Source organism: Liolophura sinensis, chromosome 1, assembly GCF_032854445.1.
Source record: "Liolophura sinensis isolate JHLJ2023 chromosome 1, CUHK_Ljap_v2, whole genome shotgun sequence".
Lineage (NCBI taxonomy): Eukaryota > Metazoa > Mollusca > Polyplacophora > Chitonida > Chitonidae > Liolophura > Liolophura sinensis.
Window position 1 is genome coordinate 89,044,055 of NC_088295.1, and position 15,131 is coordinate 89,059,185.

Genomic DNA, 15,131 nt, shown 5'->3' on the forward strand with positions numbered 1-15,131 from the left:
GAACACCTGAGTAAATCTCTTCATCATTAAATGGCCATCACCTATCATGGTGCATCTGGGTAAATCTGCTCATCATTAACCAGCTAACACCCATCTAGGAACACCTGAGTAAATCTGCTCATGATTAACTAGCCATCCCTAACAGGGTACACCTGAGTAAGTCATTAACAGGCCATCACCCATCAGATAACACCCGAGTAAATCTGAACATCATTAACTAGCCATCACCCATCAAAGAACACCTGAGTAAAGCTGTTCATCATTAACTAGCCATCACCAGCAGGGAACACCTGAGTAAATCTGCTCATAATTAACTAGCCATTACTAATCTTCTCCACCTGTCAGATTTTGTTCACAACACTTCCTAGTCCAAACTGAAATAATTGTCATTACCCTTGGCATAAACACAATACAAAGCAGAACTGAACAGCCACCAAGAAATGCCACTGGTAGACAAATGGCCATCACAAAATGTTTGGTATTTCAACACAAAGCTATTGTACATATACACGTATAAACAGGCAAAATGATGGCATACTTCGGCGCTGATATATGAAAAAGAATTTACTTCGTCACTTTACACAAAAATCAGCTAATTTTTAACTAGAATGCTGTGTTACACATCGGAAATAAGGTAAGGTTCAAGGTAACAGTGTCTTAGTAACTTATACATGTATATAATGGAATGCTGTTAAAGGTAATACTGGCTGTGTAGTACTACATGTGCCCAAAAAACAGGGATTGCATTTTACATATTGTGTAAGTACTGCGACACTGCCAAACACCAAAACTGTCTGGAAAAGTAGTCCTCAACAAATATGAAATAACAAACAAGAGGTTTTCAGTTCAGTATTTCAGTAGAGAGTGTATCAGACAAACAAGAGGTTTTCTGTTCAGTATTTCAGTAGAGAGTGTATCAGACAAACAAGAGGTTTTCAGTTCAGTATTTCAGTAGAGAGTGTATCAGACAAACAAGAGGTTTTCAGTTCAGTATTTCAGTAGAGAGTGTATCAGACAAACAAGAAGACATCATGAGTTAGTAGAAATTCATAAATCCTAGTTGTTCAACTAGACATGGAAAGTATCAAGTTTTCTAGACAGTGTCTAGTTACGCCAACATGTGCGTTTCCTTTAAAAAACGTTATTTATGCAATGATAAAATTAATACTGTGAGCTGGAGCCAGCATGAAGAAGGACACCTAGAAGAAGGAGCCAATGTTTTACAACATCTACAACGCTGAAATCCATCAGTTTCTACTCTGGCATGGTGCGGACTTCTATGTGACATTGTTATGATGAACTGGAGAAGGAATACATGGTGTTAATAAAATGGCTTGGTTGTTGCCATTTCTTCAGGTAAGCAATAGGACATTGCTCGTTTACCCGTACAACTGCTTCAGATTATCACTGTTTGTTAAAGTTAGAACTCGTCAATAAATTCAATATTAGATTGATATTTATGGAATATAAATGATTAAAATCTGTGCACACAAGTGTAAATCTACTGACAACCAGTACTGGTATATTTTAAACATGATGAAATATCACCACTGTATAAAGCACAACACCTCCCTGAGACTTTGATCAAGTGACTCATTTCGGACAGCAGCAGGTTTAGTACTGATACAACACTGTAAATATGTGTGTGGGACACAAAGGCAGAAAGGGGTAGGGGCTCACTATAGTTACATTAGTACATTAATGGTCAGCTACTTCAGCTTTCTGACTTGGTGCTGAATAACATTATCAATGTGATGAGAACTATGCTGTTGACTGGTACCCTGCTGAAGACTAGTACCCCGCTGGAGTTCCTCCCTTTCTGAAGTCAGAGTTGGCTTGCAGGACACCATTCTCTCGGACAATACCTTGTACTATAGACTCACCCAGCTTCTGCCAGGTCATGTTGTGACCCAGTTTCTCTAATCCAGTTACATATTCCTGGATAGAAAAATCAGACAAACACAATAACACCAAATGCCTGAATAGGAGAACAATTCCCTGTATACATGCATGTTATATTCCATTCAAAAGCATTTATTTATTTATTTATTTGAAAAGGGTTTAATGTCATAAATAAGAATGTTTACAAGGTATCAATGCATGTAAACCAAACTTTAGATCTTCAATATCAATCACCAAAAGTTAAAAATATAAGTCTAAATCAAATTTCAGAACTTGCATTATGGAATTGGCCCCTGGTTTTCCCGCCACTTACAATGGATTTAACACTGAACTGAAGAAAGCTGTCAGTGTTCTGTCACCTCACCTGTGGGAAGTCCTGTTCATAGTAAGCTTGTGCAGGTAGCAGCTGGTGGTGTAACCTCCGCTCATCAATCGCCTGCTTGATGTTGTCCCCAAACCATAGCACATACGCCATAACCTTCAAACAACACAAAAATATGGGTTCTCTCAGCACTAATAAATTATGTGTACAAATTATAATGGAGTTTGATAAAAACTGCCATAAAAAGATTTATTTATTTATTTGATTGGTTGTTTTATGCCACATTCAAGATAATTTCACTTAAATGGCGGTGGCCAGGTTTATGGTGGGAGAAAATGCACACCACTATTACATACGCATGTACCATCAAGTAGTCATCTGTTATCAAGATGAAGTAAATATGTTGTCAGTCATATACCATTAGTTGCACGGCTACTCAGCGATAGAATATGCAAATATATACAATATGAAGATTACTGACACTATATATTTGCATATCGTATCAATGAGTCACCATGTAACGAATTTATCCTGCAAGCACCCATCAATTCAGTGCGGAAGACCGATGCATATGTGACAATTGCTGGACCCCAACAAATGGAGATAACCTACTCAGCAGACACATTTGACATCGTTTGCATGATTTGGGAATATATCTGTACCCCATGTAACCACTGTTGTCCATGAAAAGTGGAATATTTTGTCTGATGTGGGATAAAGTTTGATGCATGTCCTATCAGAGTGAACCATCCCTATCAAATGATGGACAGCATGAACTCTGGGTAACCATGCATATTCCTGAAAGGTCCTAAGCTGAAAAGACATCACAGCCAATAATAGTAAAGAATGTATAGTTTCGCCCACATAGCTGACAAGACATCAACATTACTAAATGGTTTAGTTTTCCCCATACAGCTGAAAGGACAACCTTGAGCTCAAACTGATTTGAGGAAGTGTACCCAGGTGGCTGTTTCTGGCTTTCTGGATTCTATGTACTGAAAAATGTACTATATTGTAAGTAGTCATTTGCAGCAATTGCCTTTAGAGGGTCAATATCATTTTGTACATCACAGAATGAATGGATGAATGGATGAATGCTTGGGGTATAACATTATACTTAACAACTTTTCAGTCATATGATGACAAGGGGTCATTAGGTGTGTGTACATGTACTGTGTGTTCTTGTGGGGGTGAGTCCATGACATTTAAGTGTTGCCATCACTGAAGTATCATATCGAAGACACCAGATCCATTGAATGACACCCCACCCAGTCATTTTTCACTTACATCGAGCCAACCAGTCCTATTTCCTCTAGCCTCTGTTTGCTGAACATCACGAAAGGTAGCAACAAGTACCGTTTTCAATGTCTTTGGCAACCCTGGTTTAATCCCTGGATATCTCGGCTCTTGTACATCAGAGAGCCTAATATGATTGTCTATATTATACACTTACGTACACTTTGAGATTCTCTTGCACAGTCCATACAGTACCACAAAATCCTTATATTATTCTTATACTTACCATTGCAGTAGTAGTGGTGATCCTTGATCCACCAGCAGCTCCTACAGCCATCATTACCTCCCCAGATTGTGACAGCACAATGGCTGGACACATGGATGATAGAGGGCGCTTTCCAGCCCGAATGAAGTTGGCAGGAGAAGGCGGTAGGTTATAGCCATTAGTGACATTCGGTGAGGAGAAGTCATCCATCTCATTGTTGTAGATAATACCTGTCTTTTCACCCATGACCAACGACCCAAACCTGGTAACAAACATCAGTCTGGTTTTAATTACTGTCACAGTTTCTGTGCAAGTTTCCAAACAACGTTCAGGGTAGGGAGACAGATGTAGAGTTGTCGCTGAGCCTGTGGCATTGGCTGAAAAACAGACATGTGCATAATATACATTGTACACAATCATCTTGTATGTACAACTAAAACTTTACAGATGTTTGTATAAGCAAGACTATAAGTGCACATCTGGGGGCCTCTTTGGCTCAGTTGGTTAGCGCGCTAGCACAGCGTAATGACCCAGGAGCCTCTCACCAATGCGGTTGCTGTGAGTTCAAATCCAGTTCATGCTGGCTCCCTCTCCGACCGTAATTGAACGGTCTGGCAGCAACCTGCGAATGGTTGTGGGTTTTCGCCAGGCTCTGCCAGGTTTCCTCCCACCATAATGCAGGCTGCTGTCGTATATGTGAAATATTCTTGAGTATGGTGTAAAACACCAATCAAATAAATAAATAAATAAATAAGTGCACATGTGATCTCTGGTATAAACAAGACACTGTCACAGTGAATTTAATACAGACAATGCCTTCCCGACCTCTTCCTTCTCGGCCTAACTGTCATGTGATTATTCAGTCATCTCATGCTGTACAAGTACAAAAGTTGAAGTTTAATCCTACAAGGCTGTTGGGTAATAATTTAATCTCTCACATAAAGACATTTGTTTCCAGATTAATAACCTGTGATCACTATGTTGAACCACACCCAGGACTGATCACCCGGATTAGTCATTGGTGTAGTATTACAACCTCTAAAGTTGGGAAACAGACCCCAGAGCTTTTCCTTCCTACAGCTAAATGTATATTAAATCTGACAATACGGCCATCTCTTCTACATACTCATCATGGGAAAGCAGAAGTTGACAAATAGCAGGAGTAAAACGCTGAAAATGACTTACAGGTACAATGTACATACCTACCAGCAGGTAAAGCTCACCTGGAGTTGATTGTGCTTGTTACTGATACAGCATCACCGTTTTGGGCGACCACTGACAGGTGTGCAGTGCCGGTCTTCACTCGGCCCTCCCATACAGGGCCATACCACTCTGTATTGTGGGTCTGGTTGTCCCATATCCTCAGCCGTATCTGGTCTGCAAAGTCTCTAGATGTCAGGTTAGCTACAAGCTGCAGACAACAGAAAACAACTTGTATTTGGCTCAGAGACCGGCGAATCTAGAAACTCTAATTTCACATGCAAGTTTTGTCTCAAAACAGAATGATTTTTGTTCTTGAACAGCCTTAGAAAAATCTCTGGAGAAATAGTTCATAGGGATATACATGTCCACGTATAACATTTCTGTATACGTTTATTTATCTGTTTCTTTATTTGACTGGAGATAAATACCATACTCAAGAATATTTCACATATATGTTTACTGTATAAGTGGGTAGTATATAGTGGGAACCATCACACCGTGCCAAGTATATCAGAAACCTCCGAAACTTAAAGCCTTAAGCCAATCTTAAGGAACTGGATTCAAACCTACAACTCCCCATCGTTCAGTTTGCAATGTATATATATATATATATATATATATATATATATATATATATATATATATATATATATATATATATATAATTTTCTCTCTATACATTGCCTTTGTGCCATTTGATGAAACTACCGATTTTCTCTCTGTACATTGCCTTGGCGCCATTAGATGACACTGCTAATTACCTCTCTGTACATTGCCTTGGCACCATTAGATGACACTGCTAATTACCTCTCTGTACATTGCCTTGGCACCATTAGATGACACTGCTAATTACCTCTCTGTACATTGCCTTGGCACCATTAGATGACACTGCTAATTACCTCTCTGTACATTGCCTTGGCACCATTAGATGACACTGCTAATTACCTCTCTGTACATTGCCTTGGCACCATTAGATGACACTGCTAATTACCTCTCTGTACATTGCCTTGGCACCATTTGATTACACTGCCGATTTTCTCTCTGTACATTGCCTTGGTGCCATTTGATGACACTACCAAATTTCTATCTGCACGTTGCCTTGGTGCCATTTGATGACACTACCAAATTTCTATCTGCACGTTGCCTTGGTGCCATTTGATGACAATGCCGATTTTCTCTCTGTACATTGCCATGCGCCACTCATAAAAAATTACTACAAGTTTTGCTCCATGTATGATCTTAAATTTTCTTAAATCTCAAATTTTCATTTATGGTGCTAAAAGTTTGCCCCTTAGTTGAATTGATTGATGTTGGGTATACAATATATAGGTTAACGAATAATTAATTGCTGATGTGGACTAATGTGATGATATTTTTGCGTTGCTTCAACTTGCTTCGGTGTCATGTAAAAACAGAATTCGCCTACATCAGCACATATTTATTCAGTGCCCCATTATTATTTCACTTGTGTACCTGTTCATCATGATAATATGTCAGCCAGGTTTGTCGTTGAAATAAAAAAATGGGTAGAACAGAGTGAAATCCTCTTCAGATATAAATCCACAAGCCAACAAGTTAAGAGTTGGATTTGATTCTGTGACCTCTATATATGTACTTGTAAAGAGCCAATGGGCTTCTAGCAGAAGCTGTATAGACCACTTTACAAGAGAGTATCCTCTTATGTGTGCATCAGACTAGCAGGCTTGAAATTAACCCTGTCAACATATAGACAGGTATGGACATGTATTTTACCATGTTAAGAAGAAATTTATAGCCTACTCTACATGTACAGGATTTGAGCTTTATCTTACCTCCTTCACATCCACAAAATCCTCATCACCCAGGTAAGTCCTTTTCGCGTAGGCAAACTTGAAGGCTTCAATGATCCTGTGGTATGCAACAACTGCTTCCTGTGGATCCAGACTGCCTGTGGTGAAGGAATATCCTGTAACACAAATAACTTATCCTGCTAGAAATTCAATTCTGTTTTTAAGGTAATTAAAGTGTGTTTTAAAGACGCCATGCCACTTTAGGAAAAACCTTTCCTTGATGCTTTCTAACAAGAATGAGAACTGGCCCTTACCATCCAGGATCTGCAGGATAAACTCCAGCACTGGGCCACTTCCTGGTGGGGGAGGAGAGACAACTCGCAGGCCACTCCGCAGCTCTGTGACTGATGGCTCACGCAAGCGGACTGTGTAATTCTTCATGTCTTCTTCAGTAATGATGGAACCTGACATAAACAGAAGAGCAAGTACAAGTATATCAACTGTACATTATACATGGAAAATGATTTTAAAGGAGGAACCAATTTAATTTGAGAGTGTACAAATTTGGGAGAAAGTAAATTATGAACACAAGAACAAGCAACTGTCTATATATAACTAATTTAATGGCTACTTCTCTCTGACAATGAACACCTGTGGTGACAGTGATGTCTACCTCTGTCTGACAACCCACATCTGTGGTGACAGTGAGGCCTGCCTCTGTCTAACAACCCACACATGTGGTAACAGTGATGCCTACATGTACCTCTGTCTGACAATTCACATCTATGGTGACAGTGATGCCTACCTCTGTCTGATAACCCACACGTGATGACAGTGATGCCTACATCTGTTTGACAACCCACATCTTTGGTGACAGTGATGCCTACCTCTGTCTGACAATCTACATCTGTGATGACAGTGATGCCTACCTCTGTCTGACAATCTACATCTGTGGTGACAGTGAGGCCTGCCACTGTCTGACAACCCACACATGTGGTGACAGTGATGCCTACATGTATCTGTGTTTGACAATCCACATCTGTGCTGACAGTGATGCCTACCTCTGTCTGACAATCCACACCTGTGGTGACAGTGATGCCTACCTTTGTCTGACAACCCACACCTGTAGTGACAGTGATGCTTACCTTTGTCTGACAACCCACACCTGTAATGACAGTGATGCCTACCTCTGTCTGACAATCCACACCTGTGGTGACAGTGATGCCTACCTCTGTCTGACAATCTACATCTGTGATGACAGTGATGCCTACCTCTGTCTGACAATCCACACCTGTGGTGACAGTGATGCCTACCTCTGTCTGACAATCCACACATGTGGTGACAGTGATGCCTACCTCTGTCTGACAATCCACACCTGTGGTGACAGTGATGCCTACCTCTGTCTGACAATCTACATCTGTGATGACAGTGATGCCTACCTCTGTCTGACAATCCACACCTGTGGTGACAGTGATGCCTACCTCTGTCTGACAATCTACATCTGTGATGACAGTGATGCTTACCTTTGTCTGACAATCCACACCTGTGGTGACAGTGATGCCTACCTCTGTCTGATAACCCACACGTGATGACAGTGATGCCTACATCTGTTTGACAACTCACATCTGTGGTGACAGTGATGCCTACCTCTGTCTGACAATCTACATCTGTGATGACAGTGATGCCTACCTCTGTCTGACAATCCACACCTGTGGTGACAGTGATGCCTACCTCTGTCTGACAATCCACACATGTGGTGACAGTGATGCCTACCTCTGTCTGACAATCCACACCTGTGGTGACAGTGATGCCTACCTCTGTCTGACAATCTACATCTGTGATGACAGTGATGCCTACCTCTGTCTGACAATCCACACCTGTGGTGACAGTGATGCCTACCTCTGTCTGACAATCTACATCTGTGATGACAGTGATGCTTACCTTTGTCTGACAATCCACACCTGTGGTGACAGTGATGCCTACCTCTGTCTGATAACCCACACGTGATGACAGTGATGCCTACATCTGTTTGACAACTCACATCTGTGGTGACAGTGATGCCTACCTCTGTCTGACAATCTACATCTGTGATGACAGTGATGCCTACCTCTGTCTGACAATCTACATCTGTGGTGACAGTGATGTTTACCTTTGTCTGACAACCCACACCTGTAATGACAGTGATACTTGCCTTTGTCTGACAATTCTTGTGCAATATCCTTCATCAGCTTTCCAGTGTAAAACCCCATGGGATGCTTAGCTATAGATTTGAGGGTTTCTCCTAACTGTGGATACTTCATATGTTCTCCAGTTTTGTACAGTTCATTGGTCGTTGGGTTCAGGTACACCTTCCTAGACAAGACAGAAAATCAATGGGTTGATGAAAATCTGTCACATCCCTAAGGACTGTTGTACTTAGCCGGAGTACAGGGATACTAACCTCCCCCAGCAAAATTTCATCTCATTGTGAAATCAATGAATAGAGACGAGTGTGTTTGACCAACCAGTGTATATAGCCTACCATACTTCGTTCCTAATTTTGACAAATCTATCACTTACTGTACACATGTGCAAACTTCAGATGAAAGGATGTGGAATGGTTTTTGACGTTATGCTTTACTACATTTATTTTGGTTGTGTTCCTTTAAGAAGAAAAGGACATTTGAAAATAATACTTGAATATCGCTGACATAATTTCTGAACCACCTTTTGGTACAATATGTAAATAGGGAAGTCCAACACTTACACATTAATGTATAAACATGATGAGGATTGATGCATGTTTAATAAATTTATTTGTGCACAAATTTGGACATTTCTCCTGACTAAGGAGTTAAATCAGAAGTTCAATAATTTATTTACATTTACATATTGTCACTAATCAGATTTAATGAATTAAAATAATAAATTTACATTAATATATATTTGTTAAACATACATGTACATCACTTCATAGTTTAGACCTATTTTCCATGCATACATGTGACTCCAAATACCAAGCATACAACAATTATTTTCAAATTTCCTTTCCTTCTTACCAAATGAATATTTTTAAAAATATCTTGCAAACCATATTTGCACACAACTTTTCACAGCCCTTCATTGAAGTCTGGGTCACTTTAATGTTTTTCCTCCTTTAAACTGCTATACAATAACTTCAAAAATAGTCACTACATCAGTTGAAATGCTGAGAATAGAACCACCTTAAGAAACCTGTAATGAGTATCTCTGACATTGCAGATAATCTGATTACACACTCCATGACAACTATTGTTATTAATGCCTTTCTGATGTTTACTTGTGGCTGAGAGGTTCAGATGTTTGACTTCCAATCACCAGGTTACAGCTGATGGTGATACAATACCATCCTCATGCTGGAATATTCACAATTCCCTTATTTTCATTATTCTCAGAGCCTTGGTGACAATGAGCGGTCAATGGTGATCTCTCACGTCGTGTTATGTGAAGTTACAAGATAACACTTGTCTTCCACCTTTTAATATATTGACTGCCATCATGAGTTAGGATATATTAAACAAAAATGGCTAAAAAACAACAAATGCAATAACCAAAAAATGTCCTACTTACCTTAACTGAGGATCATTTAGAATGTTTGTTTTATCATCTTCCAGCGCTTCAGCTAAAGATGCAGGAACAGTGAACCCGTCCACTGCCATTGTTACTGTAGGTTTAACCAGTTGTTCCCAGGGCAGTCGTCCAAAGAGAAGGTGTGCTTCCCAATACCCCTTAATCTCCCCTGGTACGCCAATAGACAATGGACCTGGAACATAAGATTGACCAACCATTCACTGACCATAATAAACTGTTTTGTCAATTCCAGTCACACCACAACAATAACTCTAAAATGCTGAGTAATCTGAATATGAAGAATCAGTAACAATCATTTGATTACTGCTCAGGGGCATCCTTTACAATTAAGTTTGAGCAGAAATACTAACTTACAGACTGCATGATTTTGTAATACCAGCAGTAACCATACTATCAGGATTCATGTATACAAAAGTAGCCTCCCTTGACTTAAGACATCTTTACAACGAACAACCTTCTTGGACCACATAAACAAGTACTGTAAAACAGTTCTATGTAACATTTGTAACGTTTGACTAACACTTCAATTAATGCATTTCTATACAAGGCATCCCTTACCATATAAATGTCTCAGCTTTGTAAACATGCACTCAGTGACCTAAACTGACAAGTCAGTCTGGAAACTTAGTTACACATTTCTTGGTATAAATGAGACCCTAATTACAAATAAGAGTCTAACTTTGACTTTTGATAGTGCACACCTGATGCTCCCAACTTTGGGTCATCCACAAACATAGTCTCATTAGCTGCAGCAGGGGCTACCTCACGAGCATCTATGATCACTGTACTCTCTGTAGACCTACATAAACAGATATAGCAGAAACATTAAAAAAAAAACATAACAAGTCAACTTAGGCAGATAGTTTATTAAAAGTTTATCATTTAATTCATCCTAATGTCCTTAAACATGTTAAAGGGATAGAGAATTGTTGATTAGTTGGTGTGGGAGAAAACCTCCCACCACAGTGTGCATCTTACAAATATTTATATTCTTTGTGAGAGTGCAGTCTATAGAATCAATGAATGAATGCTTGGTGTTTAATGTCGTACTTAACAATTTATGACATATGACGGCCAGCAGTCATTAGTTGTGTGTAAATATACTGTGTCTTCTTGTGGCAGTGCGAGTCCATGACGCCAAAGTGCTGCCATTCCTAAAGTATCATGCCGCAGACAGGAGACATGACACCTCACCCAGTCACATTATACTGACACCAGGCCAACCAGTCCTGTTTCCTAGCTTTAATCTTTTAGTGCTGAATGAGACAGCACCAAGTAACATTTTTTAAGTCTTTGGTAAGACCCTGGCCTTACCAAGATGGTAGACTTTTACCTATGAAATCCTGCTTCAGCAGAGATACGTTATCCCTGTCACTATAAGAGGAAGAGTGCTTTGACTCAGTGTCTGGATGGTATGAACTCTGTATGAACAAACTTGAACAACTTGACTGTTCTTTTTACTTACCTGTTGTAGACAGTCATCAGGAAGCCTCCCCCAATCCCCATACTCTGGGGATCAGTCAGCCCCATACAGAAGAGGCTGGCTACAGCCGCATCCACTGCAGACCCACCTTGCTCCAGGATATCTCTGAAACACAGAGACGCAACTACATGTGTATAAATATTCTCAAGACCAAGCAGCACACCAGAAGGCCTGGAAAGTTTTCCAAAGTAATATATAGATTTTAATTAATAATTCATAATTACAATTTTCTGTCAGATATTGTACGGTTATATACTCTGTCCTTCACATGAACATAGTGGACAAGTGAATTATCCTCAGATGTGATTTTAAAACATTTTCTGCACTGGTAAACTTGTAAAACTTGTATCAAGCTGTGAACTCATTTGTTTTTCCCTTTATTTCATCATAATTATCAATGTATGTGGGCTCATAAAACATAAATAAAGTACCCATGCACTGCAACATCACAGAAGAGAACGATGTGTTCTACTGTCATTTGGACCGTCTGTGTAGCTTGTCCTTGAACCTCTCATTACTGCTAGTTTTGTTCTGTTAACTGGCATGGACTTAAGTAAAGTGACTCACTTGCCAATGTTGGAGCACTGTGTAACATCTGAGGCCACTGCAGCATGTTTATACTCTCCTAACACGGAGTTTGAGAACAAGATGTTTCGCCCCTTAGGCCAGTCATGTGACAAGAGAATGGGCACAACAACGACACAGGTGGCCACGATTAAAAATCCTAGCAGGAGGATGGCCATTTTACATCTACAATCATAGACATGTATAGACGTGTAAGTAAATAAGCACAAGAAAAGGGTGGCTGTTTTACACCTACAGTCAGAGAAATAAAAACATGTCTAAATAAAACCTTTCCCTTATCTCATTAATCCATACTTACTAATGATTAAAAACAACACTAAACAGAGGCATATTTTTCTTGTATGATGGAACTTAGTTTTTTGGGTTGAGGAAACTGATAATGGCAATGTGAAAGCTTCCGAACTTCTTGATGGCTACAGGTTTCAGACAAGCTATATGTAGTTGGGATCGGATTCAACCATACTACTTAAATGGCTCCTTCAAGTGTATGTACATGATCATGACACCAAATTACAGAGAAGTACATGCATTACCATGACATGATTGGTGATCTTGTCTCTGGGAATCATAGACTTCTGTTATCCCCAACAGTCCACATAAACTGCTACACCAGGAAAAGGTTCACACCTGAATCTAGAGATATTTCTCTTGGCCCGGGAGAATGTATATAATTTTTGAAAAGCCTATTAATATGCAGTCAATCTAGCTGATAAATCCATATATGCATGTATTCTCTGAGAGTGAGAAAGAAAGGGTTGCCACATTGCCAAGAAGAGGTGGGAATTGCTTCAAGCCATTAACCAAACCAGTCATCTCAAAGTGGCATTAAATAACTTAAGAAGATATTACACATACATACATAGGTATTAATGGGTTCAGAATACTGCTACCAACTGATAAGAAAATATGACAGTTTATTTAGGCGCCATACAGTATACAATCATGCTCTTGACATGTTATGTACATTAAGACTACTTAGCTATGAATGACACTTTTGACGATGAAGAATGATGACAGTTAAATAATTAGTAGTAACTGCAAACCTCAATGCAGAAACCTAGTACTCATGTCAGATTAAAACTGTTGTTCCACGCAATACGTTCATGCAAGTTTTAGGTGATTTTAGCAGTATCTATTTGTATAATGCATTAAATTATAAACACACTCAGGTAGGTTTTGTGCTGTCAGAACAGTGACTTTGCAGTACAACAGTGGCTGTTCTCCTTTACTATAACATTAATTCCTGTATGAAGTCTTTCAGAAAGGCATCAATTTTTCTGTCTAACATGACAGATCAAAATATGTCAGTAGTCATCTGTGTTATTTGTATAATTGAAGGATGTTCAGTTAATACATCTATATGTACATAACTGCTTCTCAGAGAGAATCTGACTTGTAGTTTCATGTTTGTTTGGTTGCAAACACAATACAAATCTAGACAAATTCTTACACACATATATATGAATGTTCTGAGGACTAAATTTTAACATCTTTTACAAGCTAAATCAATTGATTTATTTATTTGATTGGTATTTTAAGCCGTACTCAAGAATATTTCACTTATTTGCCGGCAGCCAGCATTATGGTGGGAGGAAACTGGGCAGAGGAAAGCATGTTGCTTGCAGACCTTCCCACTTACGCCCAGCAAGGAAGCCAGCACGAGCGACCGCATTGGTAAGAGGTTCCTGGGTTATTTCGCTGCGCTAGTGCGCTAACCAACTCAGCCACAGAGGCCCCTCAGACTAAATCACACCCTCATTTATTACCTTCTCTTATGTTGCTTCCATTTCACTCGTCTCTTTGCCTCCTCCACAAAATCATCGTCTTCAGTGTAGTCATCTAACAATGGCTCGTTCTGTTCTGCATGTTCCTGAGCGCCTCCACTGTGCTCTAGTGACATGTAACTCATTGTGAGTAACGGTTAAGTTATCTGTGGAAAACAAAATAATACAAGAAATGACTATTTACACAGCCTTCTGTAGCCTAATAATTGTGCACTATTGATTATAATGTAGCCTAATTGTACACTAGCCATAGGGCCTACAACTCATCTGCTTAGGCTACATGCAATAACAGCCACCGTACATATAGTGTGTACATTTGCTCTGTATACATGGTATGCTAGTATTTCATTAATTGGAAAGAGAGTTTTTTAAATATCGTTTTTCAGTTAATTGCACTCTGTTGCACTCCTGCTTGGGGCATTTTTGGGGCAACAGTTTGAGGGTTTCAAACTGATAGAACAGTTAAGGCCTTGATAAGGACATAATAATCAAATTGCTGTATCACATGATATTTTACTGTATTTATTTGTAACCAATGATAAATATTTATAAGCTATACGAATAGTTTCATTATTATTATCTCAATCAATCTCAATCAACTAAAGACGATGATGTTCAAATGGTGAAGTTAAACCTATATAATCATGACTAAGCAAAATACTAGTCTTAATTTTGTCCTATAGTACGAGTAAAGCTGTTTACAGTTCGACGTTAATGTTATTTTCATAGACAGCTGTTCCACTACAACCACATTGTGATTACCTAAATACTGCCTTCCGCTATAGCACTATATCATTCCAATCATTTTTTTTTTCATTCAGTCTCAGTTAACCATCAGTTTTTTGCAGGACCATGTGCCTAAACTCTTCAGCTGCTGTCACAGCTTGCTTTCATCAGTTCACATGACAGTTGTACATGTAACTCTCCAATGTTAGGAGGGAAGAATAGTATTATTCGTGATCTCCACAAAGAG

General features: G+C 39.3%; 1 protein-coding gene across 1 annotated transcript; it reads right to left on the reverse strand.

The window, feature by feature from the left end:
• Positions 1 to 1,790: 1,790 nt before the first annotated feature.
• On the reverse strand, positions 1,791 to 15,070 carry LOC135480286 (glutathione hydrolase 1 proenzyme-like). Its single transcript, XM_064760090.1, has 13 exons — positions 14,921 to 15,070; positions 14,141 to 14,304; positions 12,357 to 12,539; positions 11,772 to 11,894; positions 11,008 to 11,105; positions 10,286 to 10,478; positions 8,889 to 9,049; positions 7,012 to 7,161; positions 6,740 to 6,873; positions 4,949 to 5,136; positions 3,747 to 3,987; positions 2,267 to 2,380; positions 1,791 to 1,938 (listed from the first exon to the last, which is right to left on the reverse strand). Exons 2-13 carry the CDS (start codon positions 14,281 to 14,283, stop codon positions 1,792 to 1,794), a joined length of 1,875 nt encoding a protein of 624 aa, XP_064616160.1. The 5' UTR covers positions 14,284 to 14,304; positions 14,921 to 15,070; the 3' UTR covers position 1,791.
• Positions 15,071 to 15,131: the final 61 nt, after the last annotated feature.